The sequence below is a fragment of the Cetorhinus maximus genome, chromosome 21 (assembly GCF_964194155.1).
Source record: "Cetorhinus maximus chromosome 21, sCetMax3.hap1.1, whole genome shotgun sequence".
NCBI lineage: Eukaryota > Metazoa > Chordata > Chondrichthyes > Lamniformes > Cetorhinidae > Cetorhinus > Cetorhinus maximus.
Window position 1 is genome coordinate 57,739,990 of NC_135899.1, and position 19,907 is coordinate 57,759,896.

Genomic DNA, 19,907 nt, shown 5'->3' on the forward strand with positions numbered 1-19,907 from the left:
CTATTGGTTACTACAGATCATGTGATCTTCCTTAACACATCTAATTCTTAAAGGTACATTGCATACTAAATAAAACCATAATTACTACAGATACATTTTAACACGTTTGATCAGAGGCTTCAGAGGCCTACAAGAATGGATGCTGAGGTTCTCTCGCAAATAGGGAGAACTGATTAGATACCTGAGGGGAAACTCTGCTGAGGATAACCAAGCAAAGCTCCAGAATATCTTCCCACTCCTGCATATCCAGTGCCCAACTCTGGCCAGTTGTTCTCAATAGGCACTACAAGAACTCTAGGACTTTTGCATTACAAGTATTACTTAATCATCTAAGGTTATATTTCTCTCTATTTCCTTCAGTCCCTCTCTGAAACAGCCTAAAAAATTGGAATTAGATCAATTCATTTGATTGTTTTCAGTGATACTGATCGATTATCAACTTTGCTTTTCTGTGACAATATGTTTGACAATTTATATTTTTTTGAGATCAAATCAATTCATCATGTTTTCACCATGTCCTGGACAGGTGTTGCGAATGTTCAATATGAAATGGAAATTCTGGCCCTCTCTAACCCAAAAGTGCTAAGGCCACTTGTAGGCGCTTACTGTTGTCCTCTCTGAGAACAGTTAATTCAGCACAGACCATAGATCATACTGGGGCCTTCTTGATCAGTGTGGCTCAGTTATTTATCATTGAGGATGACATTGCAGTTGTTTTAATGAAATTATAGTCTCTTGTTGGGATTGGCTAATGCAATTTTGTCAAATCACTGTATACATAAAGCAGGTAAATTGGATTGGAGTCTTTAAGTAAGTTGTCCACTTGCCTGTATTAAGTAGCTTGATCAGCCCTGCTGCCACTGATCAATTCTTCCAAAGCCGGTTATACTTCAAGTGAGGTACAAATCTCCATTGGCTCATGGGAGATGGGAGACTAAAAGTCTGAAGTGAGCTGACCCAAGTCACTCTCTCAAACGCTGAGGTGCCATGTCGGCTGGAGAACAGTGTGTACTATGTTCAGTAAATGAAATGCCAGTAATAATTTTCCCTTCCCCACCAAGCAAAGTCATTGAATGGGACAACATCACTGTGCCAACAGCATCATTAGGTTTGAAACATGGTGGGGTGGGGGCAAGTTGATGAAAGTTGTGTTAACAATCAGAATTCTCTTCATTTAGATGAAACACTAGATTATGATGTAGTTTTCAATTGGAATATTGCCTAAGCAAGAACCCAGTTAGTAATTGGCTTAAAAGTTAAGGTATTATTGGTGGGAATCCTGAGGAGTCATGTCCCTTCTCCCTAAACAGTATCTAACAATGCCTCTGTATCTCACGAGGGGACAATGAATCATCTTTGAATTGATGGGAATATATCACAGCAACTTTTAACTTATGCCTGAAAGGTTGAATGTTGAGAAATATTCAAAGAGTATCCTCACTTGTTAATGGTATAATGCCCACCATGAGGCCACTTGTATGTGTCACAGACATTTTGGTTTGTCTAATGGTGCAGCATACACTTTGATACTATGCATCATAGTGAAAATGTGACTTTTTTCTTCACCTTGTGAAAAGAGTCATGAGTCATGAGATAGAGATAAACAGATTGAAATGTAGTTTGCATATTTTAGGGCTATAAATAATATTCATAAATATGTAAATAAGGGTACTTGAACAATAGATGCAAAAAGCACTGGAGCTGAACATTTCCAGCCCTCAAAGAGATTTTTATGAAAAGAAATGGAAGATGTAAATTTAGTAATTATTTTTTATCACTCTGTCTCTTCCCCTCCTCCGCAATGTGATCAGCAGTGCAAAATTAAACAGAATGTCAGATACAAACAGCTGTGATCTGCCTTGAGGTACCAAACTGGTGATTCCCCACTGGACTCTGGGGCAGTAATTAATATTTAATTCCCCTGTCAATGTACCATTATTGAGCATCAGCAATGGTGGCCCCAGGAGGTAATAGACACACAGCTACCTTGTCAGAATTATTTTTTATTGTTTATTTTAGTAAATAAAAAACTTGCTCATATGTTGAGCTGTTGGGGATGTGAATCTGTTTTCACTGATTTATTTATTCCAGTGTTGAAATAGCCTCCAGATGTTGTTTCACATGGAAAAGTGAAAAAAGGACACTGCTGGGTACTTAGTGCATCTTCTGGGCTTATTTTCGCTGACTTGTCCTTACCTCAAGCCAATACCAAGGATTAAACTAGGGAGTAGAAAGTACAGTTCTGCCCTCATCCTAGATTATGAATCCCCCTGCCACCCCTTCCTCCTTGGTGAAACAAAGCCGATAGCGTCCTTTTCTTTGAGATACAATAAGTAACATTAAAGCTGTGTCAGCTATGATGTCCTCATACAAGATGCAGCATTGGCCCAAAGTTGAACATGTGTTTGAAATGCTACACTCACTTTATAAACCAGTTGGAATAAAATGAAGGTATCTGTTGCTCTTTATCATAGAAATACAACGGGTTGCAAAAGATCAAGTCGCTTTTAAAGATTGTGCTGAAGCGTACAAGTCAGGATTTACTACAAATGGAGTCTATACACTCCATATCCCCAACACAACAGAAACAGTGAAGGTAAGGTGAAGGAAATCTCTCTGCCCTCCAAGAAGTATTGTTTCTGAAACTTTTTTTTTTTGCTTTTGATTTTACAATCTCTTTTTTATATCTTTACTTCTTTCTCTGCTGAACTCCCTCAGATGCAAGGTTGAAGTAATGTGAGCAATGGATTCTGGATTGAATTGACCAGCCTCAATACATTGTGAGGGCTTAGAATGGAAAACCACAATAAATAAAGAATTTGGGTTTGTGTAGCACCCTTCATCACCTCAGGGTATTAAGAAGCGCTTAACAACTAGTGAATTATTTTTGAAGTGTAATTACAACTGTAATATCGGGAAATACTACAACCAATTTGTACACAGCTAGTTCCCACAAAGAGCAATAGGATAAATGACCAGTAAGCCTGTTCTTGGGAGAAATTGATTACAGGATTAATATTGACCAGGACATTTTTACCATTATAACAGTGGCAACCCTTCAAAAATACATAATTGTCTGCAATTATGGGATGTCCTAAGATTCTGAAGGGCACAATATAAATCAAAGTTGTTTTTTCTTTAACTCCCTTGCCTAACTTTCAAAGAATGCCATATTACCTTTACCTTAGGAGGCAGATGGTGCGGTGCTTTAACAATGTACCTGAAAGATTACGGCCAGGATTTTCAGGATAGTGGGGGCTCAGCCAACATATCTCTGCCAACTCCAGCAGCCCTGATGCCGTTTCATGCTCCAACAAGCGTTGATTGGCGGAAGGCAGGACTTCTGCCCGTCACTAGGAGGAAGTCCTGCCATGGAGAGCTGCCGGCCTATCAGATTGGCTGGCAGTTCTCCAGTCATTTGAAGAACAGCGCTGCAGTGGTACTGCAGCTAGCTGTCTGGAACTAACTGCCGGGAACCGGAGGACAGGTTAAGTGGCAGAGGTTGGGTGTGGGGGCAGGGGTGGGGTGGGGCGGGGGGGTGGGGGGGGGGAGGTGGGTGATAGAGAAGGCCTGGAAGGTCACGTGGAGTGCAATCGGGGTCTCGGGGGATAGGTCGGTGGGGGAGGGAAGTCTGGAGGTCACCGGGCCCTAAGGGGAGAACGCCCCCAGTCAGAAGGGGGCTTCTGTTGGAGGCACCCCCACTCACTTGCTGCCCGAGATCAAATTTTCGGATTGTCCCCCTAATACACCTGCCAGACTACAAATTGAGGCTGGGTGGGAAAAGATCCTTGAGTGGCCATTAAGTGGTCACTTAAGGGCCTTAATTGGTGCAAGGGCTGGCAGCCCGCCCAAGGCCCTGCTTGCCCCAGCGTAAAATCATGACTGGGTCAGGGTGGGTGGGATCCTGTCCATGCAATTTCATGCTCTCCCCCACCACCGCCTCAAAACCCACCAGGGGAGGGGAACGTAAAATGTTGGCCAATGCCTCTGACGGTGCAGCACTCCATCAGTACTGCACTGAAGATTTGGTCTGGATTATGCGCTCAACGCTCTGGAGTGGATTGGAGTCGTAGAATAGTGGATGGATGGATTTGTGTCCCTGCTCCCTCGCAGTAGTTCTCAGTTTTGTTCAAAACCTGTTGCAGATGTGTAACCAAATGGAGGGAGATGATTTGTGATCTGAATGAAAGCAAAACTTAGAGGAAATCAACTTATCATTCTGCAACAAGGGCAGAAATAGTCCTTCTATTAACTTACCTCCCTGCCATCTTAGTTAATCAATGTCACGTGTAAAGCAAGATCACAAAGAAGGAAAGAATATAACTTCAAAACCATGGATGATATTGATATATTTTAAAATTGTTTCAAGCTGCTGTTTGATCTACAATTTTAAAATCTTGTATTTCAGGACTAAAGAAGCCAACTAGATGGAAAGGATGGTGCAATAATGATGTTTATCCATGAGGTATATTTAGACAGCTTTGTAAATAAGGTTTTTAGCATTTATTAAAAGTATGAGGAACATGGCTTCAATATTGCACCAGCCATCATTTCCATTCTACCAAGAGACTGCCAGGTTTTTGATTCTGATCACTGTGTCTCACTGAAATAATACAATTCATTAGCTGTTCATTATTATAGCACTGAACTTGAAGATATTACAGCCTTCAAAAAGAATAATTTCCTAAACAAAACGCAGTCACCGTCATATTGGAAATATATGGAGACTGAGCCAAATTGTACAAATATTTTCTGTGTCCTTTTATTTGTTCCCAAATTTAGCTTTTCCCATGCCAAGCGGCATTGCCAGCATTAAGAGAAAATGTTCACACAATCATTTGAAGCCAATGCTGTTCTCCAGTCAATTATCAAAGGTGAATCAGAGCAGCCAAGTATTCATAATCCACCATTGTTTTAGTTATAATCCCTCCCAAAGTAGAGAATGGTTAATATTAACAGCAAAAAATGCAAACCTAAACTGAGATCTAACCCATTGTAATGCTTAAAAAAAAACTCTTATAACATTAAACCATTGCATTCAGTTCTGAAACGGTAATTACCATTCACAATGTTTTCAGAGATGCAAAAGCTGTAGTTTACAATGCCCGTTGCCATTCATTGGATTCAGATCAAGTGTAATGATGTATAACTATCAGCAGTGGCAATGGAATTCTGAAGTGTGGGGTTAAAGATGTGAGGACATTTTGCTAGTTGAAAGCCAGAGAGAGGATAGGGACTCAGATGAGTAGAAAGATAGATGTAGAAATTGTTAGACAAGTAATCCATTTATTTTATTCAAGTCACCAAACCTCACAGCCATCAGTTTGTATCTGTCCAAATCACTCACCCTCTGGTATCAGGTCAACAGATCAATGCATCAATATCACTTCAGCCCCCATGATGGTTTCATTGACATTAACCATTGTAAGGGACAATTTATCCCATTTGAAGGGAAAGAGATTGCTCATCATAATTTCAAAATCAAGCACAATTTGAAGTCACTCCTTTCTCATTTTTCTTATCTATTTTACGATGAGGTTTTATGTGGGGCGTTTGTGTCTTTACACAATATCCTCTTTTAAAAAGAAAATGCAATGAGCTGTGGGCGTTCTATGCGGGAGGGAAGTATTAATAGTTGTTTTGTGGAAGGTGGGTTACTAATTTTCTCCAGTTTACAGCACTTTCTGTTAATTCCATTCCAAAGTAGTGATAGTTAAAGTAGCCAATTAAAGGAATGTTGAAATGCTCCTGAGAGTATAATTGCATGTATCACAGAAAGGAGGTATATAAAGTGTGATTGTTTACGTCAGCATTATTTTTATTATTGTGACTGAATGTATGTAGAAAGTTCCTAGTCTTTATATAGTCAGTCCCTGTGATAGGTGCAATTATAATCTTGAGCTATTAAAAGTCTTTAATTGGCTACCCGACCAATCGCAGAATTAATAGAAAATGCTGTAACTGGAGAAAATTAGTATTAGAAGTGATATATTGGAAACATTGAAGCCCTATTATACAACACTATTGCGTGGGAGAATGAGTGTATTTGCCCAAAATCTTCTGAATGATGATTTCCCAATCTCAGTTGGCCCACTTGCATGCAATAACAACAGCAACTTGCATTTATATGACACCTTTAATATAATAAAATACTCCATTGTGTTTCACGGGAGCTATTATCTCAGGCTACCCTGGTGGGATTTGAACTTGCCTCCATCGATCAACAGTCTAGTTCTCTGGATTAATAATCTAGAAACTAGTTTGCATAATGAGAAAATGAGCAATGTAACATCAACAACTCACAATTATATAGCACTTTTAACCTCGTGAAGTATCCCGAGGTGATTCATTGGAGTATTATCAAAGTTTCACATCCAGCCACGTAAGGAGATATTAGGTGACAACAAGCTTGGTCAGAGGGGTAGGTCTGAGGAGCATTTCAAAGGAGGAGAGAGAGGGAATTCCAGAGTTTAGGGCCCAGGAACTGAACACATAGATGCCAATGATAGAGTAAAGTAAATCAGCGATGTGCAAGAGGTCTGAATTAGAGGACTGCAGTGATCCTGGACACTTGCAGGAATGGAGGAAACTGCAAGGGTGGGCAGGAGGAGAGGCCATGTAGGGATTTGAAACAAGGATGAGAAGTTTTAAATTGAGGGTTTGCTGACTGGGAACCAATGTAGATCAGCAAGCACAGGGCTGATGGGTGAACGGATGGTGTGAGTTAGGATATGGGCAGCGGAGTTTTGGATGAGCTCAAATTTACAGGAAGGAAGGAATAATTAGAATGAGATTACCTGGCTTTGCTCCCTTGGCTTGGTTCAGGATAGTGTTAGCAGAAGCTAGGGTACAGGTTACTGATTCACTTTGCAACTGGTCTGAAGCACACAGAAATTAAAAATAGAGAAACTACCTCAAATTAAGTAAGAAAAACCCTATAATCTGACTCTATAAAGTGGGATTGGTGAGGAAAACGTTGTTGGGAAGCATTGAGCCAAAATCATTTCTGTTTTGAACTGACAGATATGTAATTAAATCAATCTGCTTTTCAAGGCCTTAAGCATAAACCGAGTGCTTTGAGGTTCTCTCAGCCTGTAGGGGTGCAGTATTTTTTAAGCCGTTTAATACTTCAACATTGAGTTTACTATCAGTAAACTAACTCCTCAATGCAGCCAATGCTGACATTAGATGTGTCAACTTACCCTGCAGTCCGGGGCTTTAACCACTGTAAAACATGCAAACCAGAGACAGCAGCCTTGTGATGCGTAATGTACAGGTGCCACTGTGAATGGTCTCTGACCAAAAAAAAAGTTGGTTGCCTGGCAACAAAGCAGGGGCTTATATTCCAGCTGCGTTTACACTGCAGTGCATTTGAGCTTGTGCCAGCTTCAAACCATTGTGTGTCGGTTTGGCTTTCACACTGGTGTGAATTCAATCGTTACAGTCACAGGCTCATGCTGAACATCCATTAGTTTCAGATTGTGCCACTATAATGACCTGGTAAATCACCTGAAGCATTAGAGGAACACTTCATACAGTCCTTCTTACACCAGGAAACCTTATACATAATGCATGTAACATTTAGATTTAACTGTACTTTTAATAAGTATCATTTGACAATAAACATAAATCTGTATTGCACTGATCAATATTTCTAATTTTAGCAAATCTTACATTTTGAAGCAGAGTGGAGATCAATCTTTTAAAGAGCTTTTCTAATGACTGACATTGCGGAATTCTTAGACATTTTATATTGTAAGGTGGTCTTGCCTAACTTACCAAAGAGCATTTGGCGGAAATCTATACAGTGTTTAGGGGTGAAGAGTTCATTCACGCTGTGTCACTTCTAATGACGGTATACGCAGACTTACCTTGGTTGTCCTGGCACTGGCATTGACCTGAGCCACAACCTGTGTGGCCCACATGGCATTCTTCAAAATTAGGGGTGCAAGCAGCTGCTTCCTCTGCGTGCTCCCAAGAACACAGAAACAGTGACTATCCTGACATCGCACAGTCCAACCAATTGGACAATACAGGTCTTAGCATCATCCTGCATTGTCCACTCTTGAACAAAGAAAATTGAAGCAACAAGTTGGGCCCTGTAGTAGTACTAGTTAAAAGGTATCCTGATTGCGGCTAAGTGAAATTTATGGAACTTTTTTCCACTGGAAAGTGTCTGAAAGTGCTCGGGTGTATTTTTGGAGGGGTTTTGGTGCCTTTGCCGGAGAGTGTTGCTGCATTGTCATGGGGAAGACAGAGGATTTGGTGACCTATCCACACAAAGGCAGCAACAGGTAAAGGGGCTGCAGTGACAGTGCCTCTGGGTCTGCAGGACGACAGAGAGATGGAGCAGAGGCAGCAGAGAGGGCAAGCTCTGCCAACTTGGAGCCACACTCCTCGACAGTGACAGGAAGCTGTCTGGTAGGCCAGCCAATGCACCCAGCATCTCCCTGTGCATGCCCATCAACTCTCCTGTATACTTTCCCAACAGTGTCCTCATCTGAGTCCTCTGCAGCAGAACACATCTGCCACCATGCACTCTGGTAAGCTGGCAAATGAATCATTTGTTCCTCCTGGCCTGGCTGCAGCCCACTCATACCCAGGCAATTCTACACATGCTGATCGTAACTCTATACTAACATTCAAGTTATGTGCAATGCTCGTATCTGAGCTGGTGGCAGTGACAGTCACATTAATGACCTCTTCATTAACACTGTGCTGTTGCTGTTCCTCTTCCTCCTGGGGTTGCTGTAGGGCAGCTCCTGGATGCCTGGAAGCAAAGAAATCAGAAGGGGAAGGTTGGTGTGAGGGAAGGCAGGTGGGGTGGGAAGCAAGAGGCGCACAGTCACACTGCAAACTGCGGCCCACGTGGCCAAAAACCAGGGCAATTGAATTTCACACCCTTGGGGCAGGAATTTTGGGTCATCGGGCAGGGCGTGGCGGGCGGGCCCGGGAGCGGCCATGAAATGGCCCCCCTCCTGCAATCGGCCCCCGACCGCGATTTCACGCTGGCTGGCCAAATAACAGCCAGTCAGCGTGAAAGGCCCACTGAGAAGTTCAGCACTGCCAGGGTGGGTGTGGGGGAGTGCGCACTGAAAGCCCCCTGAAGGCAGGAGCTGAAGAATTTTAAAATCAAAAATAAAGATTTTAAAAATCCGTAAAAAAATGCCCCCACAGAGGACTCACACGTGAACAGATACATAATAATAACGTGAAAACATTTGTATTTAAAAAAAATTAATGTCAGAAACCTCATCCCACCTCCGTCGAATATCCATTCATTCTAAACAATGAATATCAGTCAATGCCATAGAGGATATTCCAAAGGAGCCTAACCTGTTTCCCCCTGATGTCCACACATGCATGGGTTTAAGATTTTTGGTGGGGGGTGATTTTAAAGCTATTTCCCAATGGGAAGCCAGCCTTTAGGCTGCTAAACTGCCCTTAGTTACTTAGCTGCTTCGTGCTGTAGGACGTGCTAAGCCAAGATTTTAGCGAGGAAGAGCCGCAGGTGTATCATGGTAGCTACTTAAAAACTCATTTATTTACACTATTTACAGTATGTATATTGTGAGTTACAGGGAAGGCAAGTCTGTCCTCTGGGCAGCCCATCTGCTCCCTTCAGTACCTTGCACATGACTGCCTGACGTCAATGCCACATCATGTGCTCCATACATTGGCATACCTGTTCTATTAATCCTTTATACTACACCTCCATCCAAGTACATTATCTCCTTTTTAATAACAATATGAAGCTATCTCTTTAATTATTTACATGACCTTTGTTTTTAAACTATTTACATTACTGCCTCCTTCTCCATACACATCCCCTCAGCATCCCCCCTCATCGGCCTCACTACCCCAACCCCTCCAAAGTGATCTCCAGCTTCTCCAGCTATAGACTCTGGGGAGCCTCCACCACCCTACCAGAGCATGTCCTGGTAATCGCTCCATTAGGCCAGAGGACTGGGAGTGGGTCCTGGGGTGGGTCAACACTCCTCGGAGCATGTGGAGTTCTTTGAGGGTCTTTGGTCTACAGTTCATGGTAGTGGATACCCTGTGGTCTGGTGGGACTGAGTGCCACAAGGGCTCATCTGTTTCTTCGGATGATACCAGACAGCGTCTGGACTAAATACAAGTGCAGGTGTTCCATCCTAGTGTGGATGAGGCCTTCATTCGTTCCCGGATCCAAACTCACTGGCCCAACGTCAAAGGTGGTAAAGCTTTCACTCTGAGTCTGGTATTGTGCCATGGGTGTTGTTTTTCCTGGTGGTGTAACTCCTTCACCCTCACTGTGCGTGGTCAGTGGGGGTGACATTAGGCTGAAGGTTAGCTGGCAATAGGTAACCTGCAAATTTATAAAATGGCCCATAAGGAGTTCAGCTGGAGATAATCCATTGGTTAGAAGAGTAGCCTGATACTGGGTGAGGGCTGTTCGCCAATCTGAATTCATGGACATCAAGTCTTTACTGGTCCGGAATGCTTGCTCAGCACCCCCATTGGCTTGTGGGAGAGAAAAGGAGAACTTGTGACATGAGAGATCCCATTGTGAATGGTGAATTGTCAAAATTAGTCATTGGTGCATTGGGGCCCGTTATCTGAAAATATTTTGTCTGGGAGCCCATGGGTGTAAAATACTGTCTGTAGCACTTTGATGACAGACTCTGATGTGGCTGCTATCTCTAACCAAAGAGAATAATAACCAATAACCATGAGGTGTGTCATGCCAAGGAAGTCAAAAAAGGTCAAGGCCTAACTTCTGCCATGGGTGGTGAGGAAAGGCAGACGCCACAGGGGTTCCATTGGTGCTAAGTGCGAATGCGGCAGGTGTGACAGGATAGGACAAAATCCTGGGCCGCTGTGTGATGCCCAACCACCACCCTGATTGTAGGCCTCTCGCTCTTCATTTAGCGATGCTGAGGTGACCTCCGTGGAGTCTGTGTAAAATATCTTGTCGCACAGGGCATCGAATGACCAAACAATGGTCATAAATGAGGAAGTCGTCCACAACGGTCTGATGGGCTCATTGCTCATAGTATTTGTGGAGAAGATGATCAGTTGGGTTGTATTTGGGCCACATTTGGAGACAGAACTCCTGCACTTTAACGCAGTTGGCAAGCCTTTTTTTGGGTGCATCGCACATCCTGGAGCTTCATGGCAGATATGGGCAGGAGGCTCAGGACGGCAGAGGAAATGCTTCTCCTTCTGACACTAATGTGGAAATAAGGGTGACTGTATGGTCGACCATGGCTCTGAAGAGAGCATCAGCTGTGGTTTGTGACTTGCATGGGTGTAGTCAGCTGTATATTGGTACCGCATCAACTGGAGGTGAATATGGATAGGCATCTTAATCATCTCTGCAGGTTTGAGGAGTGTTATGAGGGGCTGGTGGTATGTTTCCACTTGGAAGGGTAGCCCCATCAGACAATCAGTAAAGTGCTCGACAGCCCATGTCACTGCCAGTGCTTCTTTCTCAACAGTGGCATGACTTTGTTCCGTTTCTGTGAGAACTCACAGTGGAAAATAGGCAGGTTTCCCATTACCATTCTTTTACAGCTGCAGGAGAACACCACCGGGGAGGAAGCATCTGTGGCGAAGACCATAAGCAATGTAGTGTCATAGTGCGCCAGGATATTCGAGGAGACTAAACAATCTTTAATGGATTGAAAGGCCTTGATTCACACCCCAGAATCGATGTTAGTCATTCTGCAGGAGATCTCTCAAGGGTTCCACGAGTGTGGCCAAGTTAGGGATAAACTTTCCCACATGGTTTAGCATCACCACAAAATGGTGAATGTCGGTGATGCATATCAGTTGGGGGAACTCAGTGAAGGCCTTTGTTTTCTGAGGATCAATCGGAATACCACGCCATTGGATGGTGTTTCCTAGGAATTTTATGTTGACCCTGGTGAGCTCACACTTGTCGTTCAGCGTGAGACCTGCTTCCTAGAGAACCTTGAGGACCTCTCTTGCCCTATACTCCTGTTCGGCTCTTGTAGAACCACGTATGAGGATGTTGTCCATATGGCAGTTAATTCCTTGTTTGCCCTCAAGGATTGTTGACATGGTACGTTGGAATATCTTGGGAGAAGACGAAATGCCAAAAGGGAGGTGGTTAGAGCAAAATCGACCAAAGGGCGTGATAAAGGTTGTCAGGAGCCCAGGTTCATTGTGAGGGACATTTGCCAAAACCCACTGTTTTCATTGAGCTTACTAAAAAGGGCACTAATGGCGAGCTTGGCCAAACTGTCGCTTACTGACACCATCAGGTGGACTTCCTGTAGCACTGCTTTACTAAGCTGCACATGATCCACACAAAGCCAGAGGCAGCCATTAGGTTTGAGAATGATGACCATGCCAGAGACCAGCAGGTTGGTTGTGCGACTGGGGAAAGGACACCCTTATGTAACATGCTGTCAGGTTTCTCCTTAACCTTTGGCAATAGTGGGTTCGGCACCCTTCAATGGGTGAACAGACTCACTGGCATGGCGTTTGGGAGCAGAGAAATATAATATTCATGCTTCAGCTTCCCCAGCCCTTGAAAAAGTCATGGGGATTCCTGGCGGAAGATGACCGTGGTGTCCAATGGAAGAATCTCATTGACTTTCTGTATGATGCCTAATGCTACACATACGTTCCTGCTAAGTAGGGAAATGCTTCGATTGCAGCATAAAGGGTCTTTGAGATCTTGTCACCTCTTATAGCTGAATGTGGTGGTAATCTGACCCTTAACATATAAGCTTGTTCGTCCCAGCCCCTGGAGTTTCATATTGGAAGGCTGAAGAGAAATTGTGCAGAGCCATGCAAGGTGATCAGCCATCTCTGGGCCTGTGTCAAACTTGAAGCATGTTGGGAATCATCTGGCTTCTAATTTATTGGACCAGAGCTCTGGGAATGCTGGAGAGGTTTGCCTTGAAAGTGTGAGCGAGGTACTAATTGCTAGTGCTGTTGTCATTTGTCCCATTTGTTGGACACTCTAACCAAGCAGAAGTACTGGATATGTCCCGGTCTGCCGCATCTGAAACACTCAGCGCCCCTTACTGGGCAATACTGCCATTTGTGCTGTCACCTCGCGCCACAGTGCAGACGTTTCAAAATGGTGGTGGAGCGATTTCCTGCCTTTTGTACTCTTTTGGCGGGCTTAGGCACAGGTGGGGTTACCGAATTTGGACCTGGAGTGTTCAGGAGCGAGTGCACGGCGTCTTCTGAGGCCCAGGAGACATGGGTATCGATGATCCAATTCGCATCCAGCCCCACAAAGGAAGGGAAAGGACCAATCTGGATTGGTTGTAGAAATTTCCTGCAGTGCATTTTCCAGCAGCAATCTCTGTGTAGGTCCTCAAGCCTTGAAAACAAGTGGGGTAGGAGTGTTGACTATTCTCGCGATGCTGCCATCGCTACCCGTCTACGGTTAAGTGTGTCACTGGGATGCTTGACAAGGCATCTTGCCAAAGCAAGGTCGCAGTCATAAAGGTATTCATCATATGACGCCAACAATGGACTAAATTGGTGCCGCAGCACTGCTACCACGTTGTAGGATGTGCTAAGCCAGGATTCTAGCAAGGAAGGTCCACAGGCCTATCAGGGTATCTGCTCAAAAACTAATTTATTCACCCTATTTACAGTATGTACATAGTGAGCTACAGGGAAGACACATCTCCCTCCAGGGCTGCCTGTTTGCTCCCTGCAGTACCTCACACACAACTGCCTGATGTCAGTGCCACATCATCATGTGCCCTATTGATTAGCATAACCATTCTGTTAACCCTTTAGGTGACGCTTTGGAGCTGTGAGGTCTTCTCAAGGAGACTCGTTCAGAGCTGCGAAGGTACCTCCTTCCATTTGCATGTTGGGTCCTGATGAAGTAATTGGAACCAACTGCAATTTTATTTTGAGTCTGAGTGGAAAAACTGTTTGTGTCAACAGTCGGAACCCAGGTCACACAATTTTCCACTGCTTCCCCACACCCCCAACCCCAGGCTGAAAGTTAACATGTTGGTGCGGTTTCCTGTCTAAAACTTGCTGGTAATTTAAATCCAAGCCGTTGAATTTAACATCATCAAGCTAAGTCCAATGTTGAGTAAAATAACCAACAGGAGATGTTGAAGAGTGATTAGCAGCATAAAACCTTTGCTAAATGTTTCCACTCAAGCTCAGGAGGTTTAAGATTCATATTATCCTTGACCACCTGATATCACCTAAGTCAGCATTGACTGATACTTGACCTAGCAACCTTCTAGTCTGAATTGTTTAAAGTTGTAACTGAGGTAACTTTTCACCTGTTTGAACTAATTTTGAGGAATAGCAGAACATTAGCACAAAGGAGTGAAGCAGTGATGCATTTCATTTATCGATTCGATCTTCAGTTTCTATGGTTTTGACTCACAATATGGTGTACAATGCACTCCTGTCCTGTGCATTACATCAAGTGGATTTTGGTGTTTGCTGATCAAACCAGGATACTAAACACCTAAAGACAAGAAAGCTGTGAAATGCGGTTCTGGAGAAGAATGAAGCTGGTGAGTTGGGGGAGAATACATGAGCGATGAAGAAGTTCTCAGGATGTTGAAGAAACTGAACATCATTGAGAAAAGTCGTGGGAAAGAGGTGACTGAAGGAAGATTAGAGGGATGCAGACCAAGAGGGAGAAAAAGAATAAATGATGATAGTCAACTTGAAATTGAAAAAGCGAGGCTCCTACGAGCAACTGAAGTGGAGGTGCAAAACCGTGAGGCATGGAGAATTGTGCAGAGGACCTGCCTTTAGGCAGATCACGATTACTACTAAACTGTAGTGAAATGTGCAAAGTTGAATCAAAGCTTAACTGAAGGCCAAGCATACAAATTATTTATGTAACAATGCATATTCAGTTCAGTCAGTGGAAGAAAATTAAATTGGGTTTCACAATTATTGTAGTCATAAAAAGGTGCATCATACTGCATGTGAACTACAGTATAACTGGTGCTAGAATGCCTCCCACAGCTTCTAACTTGACAGCTTATTAAGTAATTATAGGTAATAAAGTGAGCATTCCCATGCGGTAACCTTAGGTAAAAGATGAAAGGGATTCACAATGGAAAAGAAAATTTAGTGTTCTGAGTCCATTAACCAATAAATAATGATTACCAGTCTCAAGAACATCCATTGATGAAAAAACAAATTAACTTTCTTGAACACTGATTTTCCTTGCGTAACTGTAAAAACAATTTATAATGCCTCACTCCACAGTTCTCCTCTGACTAATTGTGGGGCAACACAGGCGAGCAGTAATTCCGTTAATTCATTTTGAACTTTTCCACTGTCTAACACAGATTCATGAGTGAGCATTAATGCTGTTTCTTCCATAACTTTGTCGCTTCCATTGGCTAATGATAAGGACATAAGAGAGCATTAAGGCTGTTTACAACACATCTCACAATCCTCCCCTGACTAATTATAGGAGCACAAGGGAACAGTAATGCTGTTTAAAACATATTCTGTTCTATTTACAACAGCAATATAGTGCATTAACACTGCTCTATAACATAATACCTCAGGTCCTTTCATTGAAAGAAAGACTTGCATTTACATAGCATCTTTCATGACTTCAAGATATACCAAATGGCTTTACAGTCAATTAAATGTTTTTCATGAGCCGTCACTGTTATATTTTCCAGAAAAAAGCAAGCAATTTGCACACAGCAATTCTTAAAAGTGTGACAAACCGCAAGATGATCATGACCAGATATTTGTGTTAGTGATTTTGGGTGAGGGATTATTATTGGTTAGGAAAGGGGAGAGAATTCCCGCTCTTCATCAAATAGCGCTATTGGATCTTTTTTGTCCATCTAGGAGGACAGAAGAGATTGTGGTTTTAATGTCTCATCTGAAAGGCAGCACCTCTGGAAGTGGTACAATCCCTCCGTGCTGCACTGAAGTGTCAGGCTGGATTTTGTGTTCAAGTCCCCAAAGGTGTGAAGGAGCAACAGCTAACACTGACTAATGAGGGGATTGCATGTGTTACAGTTCACTCAGGGAGTCCAAGTTGCTGTAACAACATGAATGCACATTGTAGTCTGGAGCTATGGATAGTAATGGTAGACAATCCAATGTTCTTTCCATCATATGGCTGACCAGAAATCTCTCCTGCTCCTAACGCCTGCTATTGGCATGTGTTGGAAGAATTTGCCGATTGGTATTCAACCTATTTGGTCGTATTATGAACACACCTTCCTTGGTCACCAAGTCCTTGGGTGGGACTCAAACCCAGAGCCCCTGACTCTAGGGCTGGACGTAAACCATTGTGTCATAAGATATCCAAACATGATGGCAATACAGGAGGGCAATGTATGTTCATAACAGATCTCCCATGTGTTTCATTAATTAATGATGGGAACACAAAAGAAAAACATTAATGTCTATAAATCAACCTTATACTCTTTAATTGACCAGTTTATTGAAGCAGAAAATATCATATCAACTCCTGCAGGCAGAATTACAAGAGAAACCTCTGGTCCAAATTATACAGTTTTCAGTTAAAGATCATGGCAAGAATTTTATGTTGGCTGTGTGGGCACATGTCCGACGAGACAGCACGTGAAATCGTGTAAGAAGACGTTGGGCGCGCGTCCCGACGTCATCACGCACTCACATGATATTTCGCTCGGCAGGTACATGCGGCAGTCGGAGGCGCGCCTGCCGACAATTAAGTGGGCAATTAAGCCCATTAAGGAGGCAACTGTAATCGATTTTATGTGGCCCGTCCACTTTTTTCTTATTCATTCACGAGATGTGGGCCTTGCTGGCTGGGTCAGCATTTATTGCCCGTGCCTAGTTGCCCTTGAGAAGGTGGCGGTGGACGGTTGGCGGCCTTCACACTTTCACTGAAACCTTGATCCAGGGCGGGATGAAATGTCCGGGGAGAAATATAATTAAAAAATGATATCTGGGGACTGATGTTTGTTGAGTTCTGTTGTCAGGTGCTTGAATGTGTTTGCTGCATTTTTTTCTTGTCATTTAATATGTACAGGTCTGCAGCTCCCCGAGGCAGCTCCTCAGCAGCTGCCTGCCTTCAGGGAACTCGCTAGAAGTGTTCATCCACACTCTCATTTTTGTTAGCGCCCGCTTTCTTCCTGCCTTCCCCGATGGCACTGGGGCTTTTCCAGTGCACATTTCACACTGGCAGCGTGAAATTGCATTTGGAGGCCGATCGTGGCCGGATGCACATTTCGCGTCCACTTTGGGGCCCGCCAATCGCGTGCGCCCGACGAGAATAAGACTCAGGCCCATGTATTATAAGTACCTAGTTCATGGTTCATTGTAATGCTTTAGGGGTGATTTTTAGTTCTGGGAAGATTAAAGTTAACTGTAGAAAATGGGATAAATGCAACTAAAGCAGCTTGAAGACTATTGGCGCATAAAAAGGTTGGGACCATGTTGACTTAAGGGGTTAACAGCTTGAAAGGCACGATCATAAAACAACAGGTGGGCTTACTTAGCTGGAGAATTGGCGGAAAGGTGTCTACACTGCTTCTAAAGAAATGCAGCTGAGAGCTGTTTTGTTTTGGGAGTTAGAGCTACGATTAATTTAAACGCATTCAGTGAACCCTGAAAGGTTACATCACCATGGAGATGGGTAGAGCATAAGATAGTTCTAGGGTTTCAATTTATCTGTATGTTTGCTGGGGAAGTGAGTGTTCTGAAGCAGGGGAAAAGGCCATCCTGAAAAGGTGCTGCTGTTAGCAGGCTCCAGGCAGCAAAAGTGTTGCTGATAGCTGGCTCTGTGTTGTCGGGACTCATGAGAAGTCCCAGGATCCATTTGATAGCTCAGTGCAGGGCTCAGGGCTCAGGAGAGGTCTTGGGGAGCTGAGAAGGTGGCAGAAGGTCACTGGCTCCATGCTGGGAAGGGTTGGGGTGAGAAGAAACCCTGGGAGCCATTTATAGCTGGGTGTAGCTATGGAGATTGGGACTTTGTGAAACCCAAGGGCAGCGCCAGTCCAGTGAAGCTAGCCAGCTATTAAAGAGTTGAAATTGCGCCAGTAAATACAGGCTGGAGTACAGACTCAGAAATCAAGGGAAACGGAGTCTCAGGAAATGAGATTGAAACCCTGGGAGGTGTGCAGTTGTTCAGGCAGTCCAAGCTGGAGTGGCTTTGAAAGATTTCAGAGGCTTGATCTTCGAAAGTGAAAAGTTTGGAGTCCCTCACGAGGGAGACAGAGTTTCAACGAGATTGGTTGACTCACAGTGTTTATGGATGTCTGGGTAGGTTGCTGAGAAATCCTTGGGATCTGTGTTGGTCGCATTTTCTATTTATTGTACAGAGTGGTGTATTCAATCACAGTTTGCCTGTTAATTTACACATACCTCACACTAACCCTGAATGTTAGACTATAAGATGGATATTGTAAATCGTTTTACCTTTTTGACCTTGTATAGTAAAGTTTATTTTTGTTTGTTCAAAACACATGGAATCGTGTGGCTTTATCCTCTTAGCAAATGTCTTGGATCTCAAACTTTGCCTGCCTTAAACAAAATGTTATTGGTCCCCAACTAGATCTTACCAAAACCTTGGGGGTCTGGTCGAGGATCATAACACATATCATCAATTCAAATCTCTTCTTTGAATAAGTTAGCAAACAAATGAAAAGTAGGCCAAAAGTAAGAGAAAGTATAACTGAATATTGAATATCATAACTGAGATTAAAAATATAATTGAGCTGCAGGCCCAGATTTTTTGACAGACTGTGAAAGCATCTTGCTTTTGCGGCACATTTGGTTGCTGTCTGTCCTCTGCGACACCTGAAAAGGTAGTCCTGTACAGTAATGTTAAAGTGAGGCAATATTAGTGAGACGTCATAGGCAGTGTGACATATCAGAGTTATTCATAACATTGGTCATTATAATACTTACAATTTTAACTATTTTAGCCAGATAATAGATTTGTTTTTGACACTCTTATGGCAATAATTTTGGGTAGCAGTGTCATTTGAGCCCTTGGGGTTATTCATCCTTGCCCTTTTGTGAGTTGCCCCAGGCCCAGGTAAGGGCCGCATGGTCAGGGTTGTGAGCCATGACCAATAGCAGAACCAGCAAATATTCGGTGGTGATGGCAGGAGAGCTAGAAACGCAAAAGACAAAGCTGTTACAGGTGGAGAATCCTTCAGAAAGAAGACTTGTGTTTCCTTTAAGCACAAATCAGGAAGCCAACAGGAAACCGCCTCATGCATTTTTTCCCTCTGTCATATTGCACATTGTTAATTGAAACTAAAAACGGGAGACTCCTATGAGCATCTAAAGAGGAAAGCTCAGACAACTTGGCATGAAGAAATGAGCAGAGGATCTACCCTCAGGCAAATCACTAATACAGAGCAATAATTACATGATACTCTGACATCAAAGTGAATAGAAATGAGATGAAGTGCTGATTATACCAATTGAAGTAAAATCATCTTTACTACTCAATAATTTCCGTTTTGCATTTTACTGTTTGAGAAGAATTCAGTTCAGAATAACGGATACCAGATAATCTTCCCAAGTAACACAATGAAGTTGACCAATGATTGGCTAAAAGTCTTGTCAAAATTGATGGGAATGCATTACATAGGTGTTGAAAGAGAAAAGCAATCTGCATTAATTCCACTCTGGAGACCAGCAGAGTGAAGGATGTGCTGAGAAAACAATTAAAAAATTAAAAATCTCCTTTTAAAATGCCAGCAAAAAATATTTGAATTACTACCTCCCATTTCTTCTCCATAGGTGTTCTGTCATATGGAGATCAATGGAGGGGGATGGACAATCTTCCAGCATCGTGAAGATGGAAACATAGACTTTCACCGTGACTGGAAGGAATACAAACTGGTAAGAAACACTTCACTATTGTTTTTTTTTAATTCATTCATGGGATGTCGGATTCGCTGGCTGGACCAGCA

The 19,907-nt window shown here is 43.1% G+C and overlaps 1 protein-coding gene across 2 annotated transcripts in view; it reads left to right on the forward strand.

The window, feature by feature from the left end:
- Positions 1-19,907, forward strand: part of LOC144695894 (angiopoietin-2-like) — a 249,384-nt gene that overhangs the window by 134,590 nt on the left and 94,887 nt on the right. For both annotated transcript variants that reach the window (XM_078566970.1, XM_078566971.1), the window contains 2 exons: positions 2,475-2,596; positions 19,735-19,836. In XM_078566970.1, coding sequence (XP_078423096.1) covers positions 2,475-2,596; positions 19,735-19,836 — 224 coding nt within the window. The remainder of the gene's footprint in view (positions 1-2,474; positions 2,597-19,734; positions 19,837-19,907) is intronic.